The sequence below is a fragment of the Pelmatolapia mariae genome, linkage group LG18, assembly GCF_036321145.2.
Source record: "Pelmatolapia mariae isolate MD_Pm_ZW linkage group LG18, Pm_UMD_F_2, whole genome shotgun sequence".
NCBI lineage: Eukaryota > Metazoa > Chordata > Actinopteri > Cichliformes > Cichlidae > Pelmatolapia > Pelmatolapia mariae.
The window spans coordinates 35,395,558-35,414,110 of record NC_086243.1 but is presented as its reverse complement, the minus strand read 5'-3'; the positions used below and the strand labels follow the sequence as shown (position 1 = coordinate 35,414,110).

The following is an 18,553-nucleotide window of genomic DNA, read 5'->3' as shown; positions in this document are numbered from 1 at the left end:
TTTACTCGTTACTTGAAAAAAGTAATCGGATTACAGTAACGCGTTACTGCCCATCTCTGATGATAAGTGATAATTACACCAATAGGATTTTCATTATCTGTTATTGTTTCCTTTATTTGAGTTCAGATCAGTGTGAAGTTTGAAGACACACTGTTTATTTTCTTGTTTGTTTTGTTTTTGAGTCATAAAGAAATAATTTCCCAACAAAAAAGCTGTATAACAATGACCGCAGGAAGTGTTTCAGTGGGAGAAAAGTTTTGTCACTCATTCAGGTGACTCGTTCAGTCTCAGCTGACTGCAGGCTTTAAACTGTACCTTTGCACAGCGACTGACACCAGCAGCACTGACCAACAACGAGCTGTGAGGTCAGTTTCATGATCATTAATATGCAAACTGTCTTCACTATTGATCAGTGGTGATGACAGTGATTGAGAATGCATCAAGACATGTATAATAATGTCATTATTTATTTATTTATTTATTTATTTATTATTACAACTACTACTAAGCAAAGAAAGCAAGCAGACAAATGTATTTATATGTGAGTGTTGTCACTGATTGGAGTCGTGCAAAAACCAGTATTAGTGAATTATAACATTATTTCAGCCAAACAGACCCAAAAACAATTTAATGTCAAACTTTAAAATCTAGGCTGGAAAATCTATTTATGGTAGTCATGGTAACGTTTTGTGTTGTGGGTAAAACAGTCACTGAACCCGGAGGAACCATGAAGGCAGACCTGCCTGGTCAAATCTGTGGGTCCGTCTGCTGTGTCGTCCCTTTGTGAATGAAATCATCGTTCAGATCAAATATGAAGTTTTCTGTGAGAGCGATGTGTGACAACAGTGGAACGAAAATTAGCCGCCATCCACCGCCGGAACTTCCCTATGTGACACCAGGTGGAAGTAAGCAGGAAAAAGCGGAAGTAGCCTTAAGTTTCCACGGGTGTTGGGGTCAAACGCCAGTAACGTTTGAAGGTAGCAGAGTGTATTGTTGTGTGTGAGCTGTGGCAGTAACAATGCCTTCAGTTCAGTATCTGAGAGAGTTTATCAACGAGCGACTAACTGCTGCTGCTGAACAAATATTCTTGGAGTTTGAAAAAACGATCGTCCAGTACGAGGAAGAGATCGACCGTCAGCGCAGACTGCTGGATATCACCTGGAAACCCCAAATCAAGCTTCGGAGGATAGGTGAGTCTCACTCTGGTGGGCTGGATTCAGTCACACAAACCGATGTTCTTCCGTGGACCACAAACAGCGCACTTTGACCTTCAGTGGGCCGGACCGGTGAGCGTCCTCTTCCTGCCCCTGGAAAGTTTAACTACGCATTTAATCCCGGAGAAATCCGCATATGAGAGAAAAAACAAAGAAGCCCAGTTTTAACCGCGTGTCTGGTTTTCTGCTGAGGTCTGTCAGCTCAACTCTTTGTTGTGTAAAGTTGTAGAAAAGCTTCTGGTAGCTCTTTGTCCAGACTGTGTCGTCATTATGAAGCAGGAGAGTTTCATTCATTTCATTCGTATCACAGATACCACAGGGCGAGAGGTGCACCCTGGACAGGCCGTTCAAACAGAGAGACACACAACCATTCACACTCACGTACACGCTTAGGAGCAATTTAGAATCACCAGTTAACCTAACCCCACTAAGTGCACGTGTTTGGACTGGGAGAACCCACTCAAACACACGGAGAACATGCTAACTCCACACAGGGCCATGAGCAGGTGGTGGATTCAAACTCAGGAGCTTCTTGCTGTGAGGCAACAGTGCTAACCACCACAGCACCGTGCTGCCCTGGATCACAGTCAGTGTGTTTCTGCTGTGGATTGTTGGATGCACTCAAAGTGTCGAATCACAGTTTGTGTCTGTGATGTAAATGCTGACCAATCAGAAGGAGTTTCTGTGTTGTACGTTAGTGGCTTTTTGGGGGGGGGGGTTGTTTTAAAGACATTGGTGCTTAAGTTTTAATCGTATGTACTAACACACACTCACTCATTTAGCTGGGACAACAACAACACCTCCTTCCTGCTCCGTCCACACAGGAGAACAGATGACCTTTTCTCTCTCTTTTCCAAAACACTTTCTAGTAGGGCTGCACGATTAATCGTTAGAAAATCGCGATCTCGATTCATACTTATGTGCGATCTCATTTCCAAATGACAACGATTTCAAAAAAAAAAAAAAAAAAAGACGACGACGATTGTACCGCATTTTGATCCGGGACGTAATCTGCATGAAAACAAGCGCTCACTCTTCCTGCTCAACAAATGACAAGGGCGGAGCCTTATACCACGTGATACAGAAGCTGTGCTGTGATGCTCAAATTGGCAGGGAAAAAACAACGGAGAACACGTCAGGGATGACGAGAAAGTGACAGGAGAAAATTCGTCCCGGTCAACCACCCAAACATCAATAACGGGAACCTTATACAGCGCTTCCCTATACACGTCGAACTCCCGCAGGCACAAAGAAATTACGGAGGCTATTACTTATCACCTGACCAAAGATATATCAACACTGTGCAAAACGAGGGATTTAGGAAAATGATCAACACCCTAGACAAACGCTACACAGTGCCGTCCCGCAACTATTTTTCTATTGTTGCACTACCTGCTCTATACACGCAGTGTCGAGCAACGGTGGAGACGGAATTTCAAGCAGTACAACATTTTGCGGCAACCACAAAATGTGAGGCATTTATTGATTTTATGTTTATTTATTGTTTTTATGTTCAGTTTCAACTGTTACGAAGTTGATGTGCAGTTAATAAGTGCAATAAATATTTATATTGGAAAAGAAAATCGTGAGAGAATCGTGATCTCAATTCTAAGCAAAAAAATCGTGATTCTCATTTTATGCAAAATCGTGCAGCCCTACTTTCTAGTATGACGGAATATTTGCTGTAGGAGAAATTTTCTCTCTTTCCACCAAATCTCCTCCTTCTCTCTCCTCTGTACAGATACACAATATGTACTATACACAAACCCTTCCTGAGAGTTTCCCTCAGCATGTCAGCTGTGCTTTCCAGTCTTCTGGGAACTCTTCCCTGCCACTCGGAGTCTGTCTCAACTCCTCCTGACCTCGGAGCAGCTTCCACCATTTATTCCTTTCCTCTGTCTTCTCTCACTTCCTCTTATTGATTTTCAAAGTTATCTTGCAGACTTCCATCTGATGCCCCCAGCTATGTCTCCTTCAGATTTCACCTTCTGCATAAGGTGGAGTTCACCTGTGTGCACCTTCCTCCAGTCTCATACATCCCTCTGTGTTCCTCCCTCTTGTTAAAGTTCAACACAACCTTTTCTATCCTTTCTTTAAAGGCACTCCTACCCAGCGCCTCCTCATCACCTCTCCTCCCTTCACTTACATGTTTGTTGAACTCTCTCTCCCCCTGCAGACACTCTGTACCACTTCATCCAACTTACTCCAGAATTCCTCTTTTTCTTCTACATAACCTCCCCGTGTTATCCATATGTTTACATTGTGCAGTATAGACACTATTAACAGCCTGTAAGCGACTCAGAGGCCTTTTTTTCAGTACGCGTGTGTATGTGTATTCTCTGTTTTGGCTTTTCTCCATGTAGTAACTTTGAAAGCTTGTGTGTGTGTGCGTGTATCGGAGTATTTGCTCAGATGTATGTTTGCTTTTTTGTAGCATCATTTATTTATTTATTGTGTCCTTTTCTACTTCCAGACCTTCCACTGCGACTCCTCTGCAAAGAGGAGGTGGTTCTCTCTGAGCAGCAGCTCTGGAACCAGGAGAGGAGCTCCAGTGTGGACCAGGAGGAACCAGAACCTCCACAGAATATAGAGCAACAGGAGGAACTGTGCAGCAGTCAGGAAGGAGAGCAGCTGGAACTGGAGGAGGAGACTGATACCTTTATGGTGACTGCTACTTACAAGGAAAGCGACCTCAGTAACACCAGTCACTCTGACTCCAGTGTGTTTGTTGGGACTGAATCCAGAGAAGCATTCAAAGTTTTAAATAATTCTACCCAGATCAAGAAAGACATCAACCATCAGCCCAGAGAGCTGGATGTCACCTCCAGTGCTGAGACAGATGTGCATAGAACAGGTGAGTCTCACCCTGATGGTCTGGTCCTAATCAGAGCTCTGTTACACAATTTATGATGAAGCTGCAGTTATTTTTCAGGAAGAAATACCATGAAGTATTATTATAATGAAAAAGTTTCAGCATTAGACTCAAAGTATGTATAAAATGAGTAGATCCATGTCAGCAGGCAGCTGCAAACCTACGAGTGTTGTTTGGTTAATGTTGTGGAAGGGCTTGGTGCTTAAAGACATGCTTTTGTTGTCATTCAGTGTACAGCAAGTGTACAAGGCACACAGTTTCATTACAGTTGGCTCGACACAGGATGAAAATATAGAAAAGCTATAGTACATATAGTAAAATGTACATATATATGACGTCACTGAGAGTTACAAACGGTCTAAAGACTTTAGACCGTTTTTCAACTCTCAGTGATGCCACAGTGATCGTTTGATTTATGGACCTGCAGCGGAGTTTGAGCCCAGACACGGCTAGTGACGTCAGACTTAAAGACTGGATTACATTTGCACTCAGTAACCTTCCTGTTCTTTCAGAATATAAACAGAATAAATCCACCTGGCAGCTGGTTGAGTCGAGACCCCCGAGTTGTGCTCACTGACAAAGCCTCATTTAAACTGGTGGAGATGTGTTAGCTGTTAGTCTGCATTGATAAAATAGACAGCAGTTATTTGAGACCTTCAACAATCTCTTGTAGAGTGATTCCAGTCAGACTGCAGCTGTTTGCAGAAAGGTTGCCTCCTATCCGGTCTTTAAGTCGGACGTCATTAGCTGTTTCCAGGTCCAAACTCCACTTCAGGTCCCAAAGTCAAACGATCACTGCGGCGTCACAGAGTTACAAACTGTCTAAATGCTTTAATCTTTAATAAAATAATCAGTGTGGCTGCTCTATCAGCTGTAACAATTAAGTTTAACATTCAGGCATCCACGAAAACAGAATTTATGAAGTTTAACCGAGTTCGAAGTTAGCAGGGAGTTAGCTCGCTAGTTTCCACCTAAAGATGATACACCATTTTTTACCTGAGGGATATCCAACAGGGGCTGAAGGGGAAGCATGCTAGTACAGAGGGTGCTCCTCCACATCGAGAAGAACAGGCAAACTGATCCGGGACACAGTGTCGCCATCATTATTGCCATTTTATAGTTTTCCACATTCTTGTCTCATGTACGTGTCAGATCTCCATCCATCCACTCCTCCATTATCTTCTGCTAATCTCCCATTGGGTCACGGTGGCAGCTAGCTAAGCAGGGTATTCCAGACATCTTCCACAGCAACAGTTTTCAATTCCTCCATGGGGATCCTGAGACATTCCCAGCCAGATGAGCCCAAGCCTCTGTGGGATTGGGCTGGAGTCTTCTCCAATTTGGCCATGCCCAAGAAAACCTCCAAAGGGAGGCACGCAGACGTCTTGGCTGAAACACATCTACTTCACTTCGAGCTTCTTTTGATGTGGAAGAACAGCAGCTCCTCACCAGATGTTTAAAGCCGAGTCCCGACACCCTACAGAGGAAAGTCCTACTCTTCATTACCCTGGTCTGATGAACAGGGCTGAGGGTTGGAACTGCTCCACTATAACCTCCTCTAGGTCTGGGCAATATGAGGAAGATCTAATATCAGGAAATGTTTATATACGTGATATATATGTTTGGAAAGTCGTACACTCATTAAAATCAACCATTCAGTATTTTTATCTGAATACCAAAAATCTGAATGAATTGAAATGTTTTAACAATTTTTTAACCATCAGTTGCTCACAGAGGTTTTTCACCAATATAACACAAACTAAATTCAAGACAGTGACTATAAAACCGACTGACGTTGAACAGTCACGGTCATCACAGCTGGTTAATTTCATGTTTTCTTTGGTGTGTGGGGAGACATTCACATGCTGAGTTTAAAACACCTCTAATTTTGCAGTGGATGATTTTTCAGCTGGTGGAATAAATTTGTAGTACTGCTACCTTTAGCAGCAATAGTTTTACGCATGTTTTGCAAATTACCACATTTTGTTCGACGTCCTCATGAAATCCAAACGACAGCGCGTCTCATCCCTTCGCTTGTCTAAAATTCCCGCTGTTGCCGTATTTTTCCCTATCTGCCAGTATATAAACACGCATGTTCAGCGCAGTGCAGGAGGCATTAATGATGCATTCATAGCATGTTGGAGAAAAAAAAACTCATAGTGAATTACATACAGACAGCTTAATATTGCCATAGCGTTTTTTACCATCGTAAGTGGAAAAACTCACGATACACCGAGTATATTCGATATTTCGCTCACTCCTACCCTCTTCCTTCCAGATTTTCATGAATACAATCCCAAGATACTTGAGCTATCTTGTTTGGATGCAGACAATTTGGGTCTTTTTAGAAATCTTTGGGTAACCTCACCCAGAAGTGTCAGTCCTGGTCCCCCTGCTGAAGCCAACCTTTGGGGGGAGCATGCAGGGAGGCATCTGAGCACAGCCCAAAGAAATCAGATGAATCCACCGTGCTTTGGGCCCATCACCCACAGGGACAGCACAGCACCTGAGATCTCTAACAGTTACTACATCATATAAAAGCATATATGATAATACAAATACTAGTTAAAGCAAACATGGATCTTATTGTCATAAATCTTTACAGATTAAAGGAACAATGTATTTCACTGCTTTTCTTTTTCTGGTCTCCTATTGTCTCTGCAGACCTCCCACAGCAGCATGTCTGTAAGCAGGAGGGGGTTCTCCCTCAGCAGCAGCTCAGGAACCAGGACAGGAGCTCCAGATTGGACCAGGGAGAACCAGAACCTCCACAGCGCACAGAGGAACAGAACAAACTCTGCAGCAGTCAGGACGGAGAGCAGCCCGTAGTGACAGAGACGAAAACTTCTACGGTGACTTCTGCTCACAGCAAAAGTGACCACAGTGAATCAGAAGCAAACCGTGACCAGCTCCTCACTCACGGCTCTGCTGCAGCTGAGAGCCGACATCAGGAAGGAGGGAAGAAGGGAGATTCAGACTCTGGAAATCCAGAGTCAAAACTTCACGTAAACAGAAGTCAGAGCAACAATTCAGAAGAATTCCCGCCATCAGCGAGTCGGTGTAACACTGACACGGGTCGAAAATCTCTCCAGTGTGAAATTTGTGGAAAGTCTTTTAAGAAAAAGTGTCAAATAAAGGAGCATTACAAAATCCACACAGGTGAGAAACCATTCACCTGTAAGACATGTGAGAAAAGTTTTGCTCAGAAGAGCACTTTGCTGCGCCACATGACTGTCCACACAGGAGAGAGGTTGTTTGCCTGCCACTTATGTGGCAAAACTTTTAGGCAACGCGGGAATCTGATGATCCACCTGAGAATCCACACCGGTGAGAGGCCGTATTCCTGCACAGTGTGTGAAAAGACTTTCAGTCAGAGTAGTCATTTGTTGGGCCACATGCGAAGCCACAGAGGAGAGAAGCCGTACCTGTGCGAGGACTGTGGGGAATGTTTTTCCGAATCATCGTCACTTAAATTACACAAAGTGATCCACACAGGAGAGAGGCCTCATTCTTGCCAGTTATGTGAGAAAACGTTCATTAAACGCAGTAACCTGCTGCGCCACATGAGAACGCACACAGGAGAGAAACCGTATGTTTGTGAGACCTGCGGGGAAAGATTTACTCTGTCAACGTCGCTAAAAAGCCACAACACGATCCACACAGGAGAGAAGCCGTATCACTGTAAAACCTGTGGGAAAATGTTCCGCCAGAGTCATCATTTGTTGTTTCACATGAAAACCCATAAACAGACATTTTAAGAACCACTACCCTAATGAAAACATAACGCATCTTTTAGAATATATTACATGTTAGATTCCTTTTCCTTTTGGAGAAAGCCATGTTTAAAGTCTTCTTGCTGTGGTTGGTTGGATGCACTGAGAATCTGTCTGACTGACCAGCAGGACTGAGTTCATCCATCCATCTTCTGCTGCTGGGTTTGGGCCAGTAGCCTGAGCAGAGAAGCTCAGACCTCCTTCAGGGGAACACTCAGGTATTCCCAAGTCAGGCGAGAGGTGTAATTGTTCTGGATCTGCCTCGGGGCCGCGTCCTGTGATTTTGTTCTTTCATTTTTTTTTATTTTTTTTTTATCCTAATTTCTTGTTTTGGGAGATTTCTTTGACACTCTGGAAGAGGACTTTGTAACTGTTCTAATAGCATTATATCGACCTCTCAGAGATTCCAGTTATTTGTAAGTTCAACACATTTTCAGTGATGTTCTACAGCAGCTTTTGGATCATTTTATGACATTTTAAATTTATAATGGTGATGTAAATATTAAAGTGGAGAAGTAGTATTTCACCTGGTGTCATCCATCTGCAGTTTTCGAACAGCAGCTGTAACAGTCACACAAACCTTTTTATTGTTACTTTGGTTTTTGTGTGCGTCTGAGTGTCATTTAAACCAGCAGGTACGAGACAATCTCTCACTGATAGAAATGTGTGTTGTTCTTGTTTTTCCGTCTCGTGGTTATTTGTGAATTGTGGGCTCAGATTTTGGAGCGTTGAAAGTGTCACAAAGAATTTAATTTCTTTAATTTCTTTTCTGTTTAATTTCTTTAAACAGCTTTAATTTTTCTTCTTTTTCTTTAACTGTTTGTTCGTGTCTCCTTTAAAACTCAAACTGTGGATGTTCAAAGTTGTTAAAAACATTTTGTTGTAAATAAAGGTTTTTTTCTTCAAATAGTTTTGTGCTTCCACAGCAGCTCTGTCTCTGTCTCTGATCTTTACTGCTTCATTTCTCTGTTGTCTTTGTCATCAGTCCAATGACACAAGAATCAGAGGTTTAACAGTGTGTGGCTCCCTCTAGTGGATGTTGTGGAGTATTCTGTTGTCTTTGCTCCAAAGGTTTTTGTACAGAGTTTTGGTGTTTCCTGTCACTGTGGGCTGCAGAGCACAGTAGTACACAGCAGAGTCAGACAGCTGAAGCTTCTGGATCTTCAGAGGAACTGATGTCTTGTTGAGTTCAGCATCAAATCTGTGTTTTGGGAACTCTTGAGCGTTTTGTGTTCCAGAAGCATCTCGCCGTAAAACATATTTCGGATAGTCGTTCACGTCCTGTTTGTACCAGAACAAATATGGATATGTAGAAGTTGTTTCATATTTGCAGTAAAGTGTAACTGTGTCTCTTTCAGCAGCAGTGACATCTCCTTGTTCCTGGATCACTTTGTCTTCTCCTTTACACTCTGAGGAAGAACAGAACATGCAGAGGAAGAGATGGATCAATAAACATGATTGAAGTTATTGAAAAGTTCCACAGTGTAAAATGTTTAAATCTCCTCTTTCTGTCCTTGTTGTGAATCGTGTGCAGAGGAAACATGTTGATGTTTGTATCTTACCAAAGAAAAGAGCCGCAAGAATAATCCACAGCCAATGTTCCATCTGTACAACAAGGTTTAAATCAACAGGAGAAACTAGCTGATGTTCAACATTCAGTCTGAGAATTGTTCTCTTCACAGCAGCACTTATTATTGACACAATGGTTGAACACAGTGCAGAAGGAGAGCACCGCCTACTGGATGATGTTGCCCTCTGTCTCCTCTTTGAGCTGGATGTTCACTTCTCTCACTTCCTCTTCCTCCTGGTTCACAGACTGTTAGCAGCATTTGAGTCGCTGTGAGGAGGGAGGATGGAGCACTTTGCACTGTCTGCACAATGACCCAAATGTTCTCCATCACTCAGCTAAAAGTGAGACTCAGAGTCAGATACGTTTCCAGATTAGATGAGCTATAAATGTGGAGACACCAGAAGAATTCACAGAACCTGAGTCCTCATGTTTTTTATATACATATATATATATATATATATATATATATATATATATATATATATATATATATATATATATACACACATATATGGTTTATTGTTTTGTGGGGAAAATAAAGCAAGTTAGCATGGCTTTAACATTAGGAATCCATGTTTCACAAAGCCAGTACACAGGAATTACAACACAATACATGAAGAAAGACTTAAAAACTAGCAATAAAAAGTAAAGAAATTAGTTATTTGTATATATGTGTGTGGAGCAGCAGATTTATAAGCAAGCTGGTAGATTTGAATTGACTGAAGGATTAAACTCTGTGGTAAAACAGCGTGTGACACCTATCGGTTCAAATGTTCATCAAAAATTTAAAAAAAAATCTTCCTAATTTGTCTTTTTAATTATAAAGGAAAAACAGAAAATAGAACCGGCTGGGCCAAATGGACAATGACTTCTAATATGCACTTAAATACACTGAAGGTCAAAGTGTTGGTTAAATGACACTAAATCGAGTTTGGCAGTTTAGATTGATGTCAGTGGTAACTTTATTGTCCCCAATGGGAAAATAATTTGCAGTTTATCCACATGTCAAACAACACATGCATTAAAAGTAAAAAAAAGAACAGACCAAGTTTTATCCGTAGCATCAGCAAAGTGCGGTAGTGATGGCAACAACGCTTATAGTTTGGTGTTATTAAGCATGATAACAGCAGCAGGTATAAAAGACACTCTATGTCTCTTACTCTTCACATGACAGAGGTCGTCTTCCTCAGCACCTGCCTGAAATCTGACGAGTCACTTTAACCAGGTTACCAAGTCTGATCACCAAACCAAGCAATGATACAAAACATTAAAACAGATTCAATCAAACTTTTATTTAAAAAAAAGGGAGGGGGGGGGGTCATCATTTCACATGAAACGTTAAAAACTTTCAATCTCATTAAAAAGTGCAGCTGTTGTTGGATCTTTTTCACTGTAGCAGCAAAATGTGACACAAAGGACAGAGCATGATCAAGAGCAAACCCCAAATACTTCCAACTGTCCACTAGTTCAATGGCTGCACTGTTTACTACTGTTAGTGCAGGATGGGGGGATGTCCTCCTGGAGTCAGTTACCAGGTCCTCAGTTTTCAAGGTGTTGATCTTTAAGAATGACTGATCACACCAAGAAACAAACTCATCCACAACAGGCCCATGGGAATATTCTTCACCATGACTGTGTGATCCACATATTTAATGAAATGCCTGTTAGGCTGTGTACTCCGACAGTCATTTGTGTACAAAATATACAGTAGGGGAGAGAGACAACATCCCTGTGGTGAACCAGAAGAAGAATTCAGCTGATTGGAAAAACAGCCGTTTACTCTCACACACTGACATCTGTTAGTTAAAAAGTCTAAACCTACACGATGGGATGTTTCTGCCTTGCGCCATAGCTGGTTCCATAACATTCTTTGTGTTTCATTTTCATTCATGTTTCATTTCCTGAAGCTCAGCTCTTCTGTGTTGTTTGCTTCATTAAATGTGAAGGACTTTAACCTCCTAAGACCCGAGCTCTTCCACCGCATGCGTTTTTAATTTCCCTTTGATATTTGGGATGATTGGGACCTGATTTTTTTTAAAACCTAATTTTTGTTGCTAAGAAAAATGAGAGCCACATATGAGGATATTTGTTTAAAATTTCGATAGAACAGTAGCAGTATAATGTCCTCGTAAGTGGATATCAGGCCCTTGTAGAGCAAAATTGAGTATTTTGGTCTAAATAACCCAAAATGCGATGTCCACATATGTGGACGCCAGGTCCTAGGACTTTAAAGATGTGGTCATCACAAATTTATCATTTTCATTTTTCAAAGGCTAAAAATCACATCATCAGCTCCTTTAATCAGCAGCTCACTGATAAGGTTTTTAGAAACCTGGATGGAAACAATAGTACCATCTGTGACCCACTTAATGAACAAATATAATGAACAACTGGATAATTCATTCAGGCAGAGTTTATTTCAAAACTTTAATTTCTAGTGTCCAACAAATGAAAACAGCCTGGTGATGGAGATCATCCGGGACCCTTAGAAAACTAATCCAGCAGCTTCTGGCACTGCAGCAGCAGCGATTCTGCCCAAAGTTAAACAGATGACATTTCAAATTCCTGCTTTTCCATGTACCTGGAATAATTCCCGTGGACTGTGTGAAGAAGACTCTGGAACGTTTTGTTTGTTTGTTTCAGTGTAAACCACTGTTTGATTTATTTTTATTGTGTCCATTCTGATAATATACACTTAAAATAATAATAATAATAATAATAACAAGAAGAAGAAGAAGAAGAAGAAGAATTAGTAGTAGTAGTAAGGAAAAGAAGAAGAAAAAAGAAGTGTCTGGGAATCCCATGTGTGGGGCAAAAACCTCAGTCCACCCAGTCAGAGAAGCACAGCAGTCATAGTTCCTGCTGCCTCTGAAGTAAAAAACACAGATAAAAGCAACATACAATAAACAGATTGATTTTTTTTTACTTATCTCCTTTATAATGAGCAAAAATAACTAGTTCAGTACCAGTAGAATTTTAGCCAATTTGATTGCGGTCTCTAACTTTGTTTGTTTATTTATTTATTTCTGCTTTTGGTGGAAATTTGACCGGATACACTCTGCATGGACCCTCACAGCAACGGAGAAAACAAAATTAGAGTTGAAAACTGAAAACTTATGGTGGTTATGAAAAAGTGTTTGTGGATAAAGAGAAACAGACACGTTCGAGCATTACGAAGCGGAACAAAAAGGCAACTCTTCTGCCGGAACTTTACCGTGTGGCACCAGGCGGATGTAAACGGGGGAGAGACGCTAATCTTTGTTTCAGGTCGGTTGTGTTGTGTTGTTGTGTGTGAGCTGTGGCAGTAACAATGCCTTCAGTTCAGTCTCTGAGAGAGTTTATCAACGAGCGACTAACTGCTGCTGCTGAACAAATATTCTTGGAGTTTGAAAAAACGATCGTCCAGTACGAGGAAGAGATCGACCGTCAGCGCAGACTGCTGGATATCACCTGGAAACCCCAAATCAAGCTGCACAGGACAGGTGAGTCTGTGACGTTTATTCGGTAGCGAGTTTTCGGGCAAAATAAATCCACAGTGTGAGTTACAGAGGTATCAATATAATCAACCAGCGCCAGAAAATGGACACATAAGACGATCAAAAGAGCAATTTAATTTCAGTTCAATGTATATGGCGCTAAATAACAGCAACCGCATCAAGACACTTTATACTGTAAGGCAAAGACTCTACAGTAGTGCAGAAAAAACTCCAGTAATCAGATGACGCCCTGTGACCATGCAATTGGCGACAGTGGGAAGGGAAAATTCCCTTTAAGCGTCTTCCAGTAGAACCAGGCTCAGGGAGGGGCGGGGCCATCTGCAGCGACCAGTTAGGAGTGAGGAGAGGAAGACAGGACAAAGACATGCGGCGGAAGAGAGACAGAGATTAATAACAACTAATGATTCAATGCAGCGAGGTCTTTTAACACATAGTGAGTGTAGAGGAAACACCCAGTGCATCATGGGAATCCCCCAGCAGCCTACACCTGTTGCAGCATAAGTAAGGGAGGATTCAGGGTCACCTGGTCCAGCCCTAACTATATGCTTTAGCAAAAAGGAAAGTTTGAAGCCTAATCTTGAAAGTAGAGATGGTGTCTGTCTCCTGAATCCAAACTGGAAGCTGGTTCCACAGAAGAGGCCTGAAAACTGAAGGCTCTGCCTCCCATTCTACTTTTAAATACTCTAGGAACAACAAGTAAGCCTGCAGTGTGAGAGCGAAGTGCTCTAATAGGGTGATATGGTACTACAAGGTCATTAAGATAAGATGGGGCCTGATTATTTAAGACCTTGTATGTGAGGAGCAGGATTTTGAATTCTGGATTTAACAGGAAGCCAATGAAGGGAAGCCAATACAGGAGAAATCTGCTCTCTGTTTCTAGTCCCTGTCAGGACTCTTGCTGCAGCATTTTGGATTAACTGAAGGCTTTTCAGCGAGTTTTTAGGACTTCCTGATAATAATGAATTACAGTAGTCCAGCCTGAATTAAGAAGCAGAAAGTTAGCGGCCATCCAGGTCTTTATGTCTTTAAGACATTCCTACAGTTTAACTCATTGGTGTGTGTTACCTGGCTTCATGGACAGATAGAGCTGGGTGTCATCTGCATAGCAGTGAAACTGTATACTATGCCATCTGATGATACTGCCTAAGGGAAGCATGTATAATAATTTCCCCTAGTGATCAATAAAGTATTCTGATTCTGATAATGTAAACAGAATTGGTCCTAGCACTGAACCCTGTGGAACTCCATAATTGACCTCAGTGTGTGAAGAGGACTCTCCATTTACATGAACAAATTGGAGTCTATTAGATAGATATGATACAAACCACTGCAGCGCAGTACCTGTAATAGGTACAGGCATACATACCTTTGCTTTGATGCTTCGTTTAATGCATGGCTCTGTTGCACGCCGATGTGTTAAATGATGTAAACACGAGCATTTCACCCACATTAGCAACTAAACAAAGACCTGCAATACAAACAGATTTAGGAGCAGCGTGTGAATAAACAACATTAAGCCCTCACAGCCTCCAGTTTTAAGTCTGCAGGGGGGCGTGGGGTGTAATCCACTGTATTCATTTCTAGGCTTTCATAACATTTTTCAAATTAAAAGTGAAATAATATAAAATATTGTATCAATTAAATTGCATTAATATTTTTAAAATATCCAAATAAAAGCTTTTTTGACAAGTCAGTAAAATTGTACATGAACCAATAAACTCTGAGCCACGGGCCCGAGGGTTGTTAGGTTGACACTGAATTATTATTAATATTAATTCATGTTTGTGCTCTTCTCAGCAGCACTAAAACCTTCCTCCTTTTAACGTCAGAAACTTTTCCAAGAAAACAGAGTAAAGGTACATTTTTTGCCTTAGTTTAGATTCCATATATATCTTAATTTTATTTGACTTTGACCTTCGACTGTACTTAAAACATTTTGATATTTTTTGTGTTTAAGAAATTGTTTTCTTTAAAAGTTACATTTTGATTAGATCAAGACAAAACATAAAGATTACATGAAGAGGAGAGGCTTACATAAGGGCAATGACTCAAGAGTGGAGGCAGAAAGCTGTTCCAAAGTTTTGCAGTTCAGCATTTGGAAGGTTTACGCTGGTGCGGAACAGCAGGCTGTGAAATCCTTTAAGACTTTGAAGTCGGACTGGGATTTTCCGTCAGGGCTTTCTGGTCGTCACCCAGAAGCAGCAAAGCAGCCCCACAGCATCACACTGCCACCACCATGTTTAACTGTTGCTATGATGTTCTTTTTTGAAATGTTGTGTTAGTTTTACATCACTTAAAACGGGACTCAAACCTTCCAGAAAGTTCAACTTTTGTCTCGTCTAGTCTCCCAGATTCTGTCTTGTTGTTGAATATTGAACTAAGTTCTTTATGTGTTGTTCTGGGTTTTTCTGTGACGTCCTGGATGAGTCGTTGCTGCGCTCTTGAAGAGATTTTGGTAGACTGGCTATTCTGAGGAAGGTTCACATTGGCTCTCGCTGTGGTTCGCTGGAGTCACTTTTTCAGACGGCTTCTTTTTTTTCTTTTTTCTTTTTTCATTCAGCAGGTGGCTCAAGAGTTTGCAGTTCGTCTTGTAATCGGAGGGTTGCTGGTTCGAGCCCTGGCTCAGACAGTCTCGGTCGTTGTGTCCTTGGGCAAGACACTTCACCTACCACCTACTGGTGTATAAATGCAATCCATTATTATTATTATTATTATAATTATTATTATTATTATTATTATCATTATCATTAGTATTATTATTATAACAAGCAATTCATTTTTCACAGCACTGCCCTGGTGGTTTGTAATGAACCAGGAAAATAATTTACATTTGAGTACTACTAAACGAGTCGGTGGTCAGTTTCATCATTGGGAGGGGGGGGCATCTTGGTTTTGTTAGTCCAAAATACTGAATTAGTATAGACATACATTAATTTGGAGCCATTTCTACAAAGTGAAAGAAACCTTGCTTCTCAGTACTCTGGCCATCCACACAGCTCACATGTATTCCCGCCACTGCCAGAACAGCTGGGATGGAAACCCTAACTTGCAACAATGAACGGTGATTGACACGCTGACTAAGTAATAGAAATATATGGTGATGTCCTATTGTCATAACCGTGTTTCTTTTCTTTTTCTTGTCTCTTTCTGTCCTTCCAGACGTTGCGCAGCAGCATGTCTGTAAGGAGGAGGTTCTCCCTAAGCAGCAGCTCTGTAACCAGGAGAGGAGCTCCAGACTGGACTGGGAGGAACCAGAACCTCCACAGAGTACAGAGGAACAGGAGGAACTGTGCAGCAGTCAGGAGGGAGATCAGGTTGTAGTGAAGGAAGAGAATGATACCATTTTTAAGGTGATTGTTACTTGGGGGGAAAGCGACCAGAGTGAAGCAGAACCAGACAGTGACCAGCTCCCTGCTCACAGCTCTGCTGTAGCTGAGAGCCAAGATCAGGAAGGAAGCAGGAATGTCAATTCAGGTTCGACTGGAAATAGAAGCAGAAATCAGAGCAATGATACAGAAAACTCTCCCATGCCAGCTGATAAGTGTAACACTGATACAGGTAAACAGCCTTTGAAAGTAGATGGTTTTCCCTTAACAAAACGTAAAAAGGCCTTCAGGAAAAAGTCTCAAAAGAGGACACGTCACAGAATGCAAACAAGACAGAAGCTGCATACTTGCAAAACATGTGAGAAAAACTTTAGTGAAAAGAGCATTTTGTTGCGTCACACAAAAACTCACACAGGAGAGAAGATTCATTCTTGCAAAACATGTGAGAAAACCTTTAGTCAAAGCAGTGATTTGATGATCCACATGAGAATCCACACCGGCGAGAGACCGTATTCTTGTAAAACATGTGGGAAGTCTTTCAATCAAAGTGGTCATTTGATGGCCCACCAGCGAATCCACACCGGCGAGAGGCCGTATTCCTGCACAACGTGTGGAAAAACTTTTAGTCAAGGTAGTAATTTGTTGAGCCACATGCGACGCCACACAGGAGAGAAGCCTCACGTTTGTAAGATCTGCGGGGAAAGATTTACAACGTCAGCCTCGCTTAAAATCCACACCGCGAGCCACACAGGAGAGAGGCCTCATCCTTGCCAAGCATGTGGGAAAACCTTCACTACACGCTGTAACCTTCTGCGCCACATGAGAGTGCACACAGGAGAGAAGCCATATGTTTGTGAGACCTGCGGGGAAAGATTTACTCTGTCAACGTCACTTAAAAGCCACAAAACTATCCACACAGGAGAGAAACCGTATCACTGTAAAACCTGTGGGAAAATGTTCCGTCAGAGTCATCATTTGTCGTTGCACATGAAAACCCACCAACAGCAGAAGTCGTAGTCCTGAAAGTTTTGTGGGGAAAACCGTATTTCAAACACCTTTACACTACTCCAACAACTATTCTGATTTGCAGCATTTGTTCTGATAATATCTGTTCTTTTTTCTTTTTTTGTAAGAAGTCCCTCATGAGCAGTTGACCTCCTCACCCGATCACTAAGGGAGGCCAGCGCCACCCTTCAGAGGATGCTCATTTCTGCTGCTGTATCTGTGATCACATTCTTTTGACCTTTTGAATTTTAGGGAGTTTCTTGTTTTGGGAGATTTCTTTGAGATTCTGGAAGAAGGGTTTTGTAACTTTTCTAATAACACTATAATCAACCTTTGAGTTCAGCATGTTTTCAGTGATTTTCTACAGCAGTGTCTGTGTCATATTATTACAACCGTGTAAATTTATAACGATACATTCAAATATTAAAAAAGTGGAGGAGCATTTTGTCAGCTGATGGTCTTCATCTGCAGCCTTTGAGATTTTCTCCTGTGATGGAGTCGCACAAACTTTACCTCCATCACTTTGGATTCTGAGTGTTGTTGAAAACCAGAGGATACAAGACGATCTCTGACTCTGATTGAAATGTCTGTTATTCTTTTTGACTGTGTCTCAGTTATTTGTGGGTTATGAGCTCAGATGTTGGAGTGGTGATATCTGACAGCTAAAGCAGTTTTGTTTCTGTTTCTTCAGAAGACAAACAAACTGTAAATGTTCGACATTGTTAGAAAGTGTTCTTTATAAATAAAGTTTTTTTTCTTCTAATAGTTTTGTGCTTCCACAGCAGCTCTGTCTCTGTCTCTGATCTTTACTGCTTCATTTCTCTGTTGTCTTTGTCATCAGTCCAATGACACAAGAATCAGAGGTTTAACAGTGTGTGGCTCCCTCTAGTGGATGTTGTGGAGTATTCTGTTGTCTTTGCTCCAAAGGTTTTTGTACAGAGTTTTGGTGTTTCCTGTCACTGTGGGCCTCACAGCACAGTAGTACACAGCAGAGTCTGTCACTGCGGCAGAGGAGATGCTCATGTTGAACTGGTTTTTCCCCACTTCAATTTTCAGTCCAGGGATTTTTTCTGTTCCTATTACTCCTGATGCAGAGTGAGAGATGAGTAACTCTGGTTGTATTCCAGGATATTGTCGATACCAGAAGAAATAATCATTAGTCTTCACTTCTCTGGATAATTTATAGGACAGAGTAACAGTGCTGCCTTCTACACTAAACACTTCTTTGTTGGTTGGAGTGAGATCTTCACAGCTGACACCTAAAGAAACAGAAACATATTTGATACTTTTATAAAT

General features: G+C 41.5%; 2 protein-coding genes across 3 annotated transcripts; both read left to right on the top strand.

Annotated features, from left to right (window-relative positions):
* Nucleotides 1-898: 898 nt before the first annotated feature.
* On the top strand, nucleotides 899-8,714 carry LOC134616214 (zinc finger protein 260-like). Its single transcript, XM_063460944.2, has 3 exons — nucleotides 899-1,190; nucleotides 3,688-4,068; nucleotides 6,751-8,714. Exons 1-3 carry the CDS (start codon nucleotides 1,019-1,021, stop codon nucleotides 7,842-7,844), a joined length of 1,647 nt encoding a protein of 548 aa, XP_063317014.2. The 5' UTR covers nucleotides 899-1,018; the 3' UTR covers nucleotides 7,845-8,714.
* A 3,949-nt stretch (nucleotides 8,715-12,663) lies between these two features.
* LOC135932180 (gastrula zinc finger protein XlCGF57.1-like) lies at nucleotides 12,664-18,022 on the top strand. 2 transcript variants are annotated; one of them, XM_065469542.1, is made up of 3 exons: nucleotides 12,664-12,911; nucleotides 16,086-16,484; nucleotides 17,386-18,017. In XM_065469542.1, the coding sequence occupies exons 1-3, from the start codon at nucleotides 12,740-12,742 to the stop codon at nucleotides 17,424-17,426; spliced, it is 612 nt and encodes a 203-aa protein (XP_065325614.1). In that variant the 5' UTR covers nucleotides 12,664-12,739; the 3' UTR covers nucleotides 17,427-18,017. The 2 variants fall into 2 exon arrangements, with proteins under 2 accessions (XP_065325614.1, XP_065325613.1); XM_065469541.1 differs by having other exon boundaries at nucleotides 16,086-18,022.
* The last annotated feature ends 531 nt before the right edge of the window (nucleotides 18,023-18,553 follow it).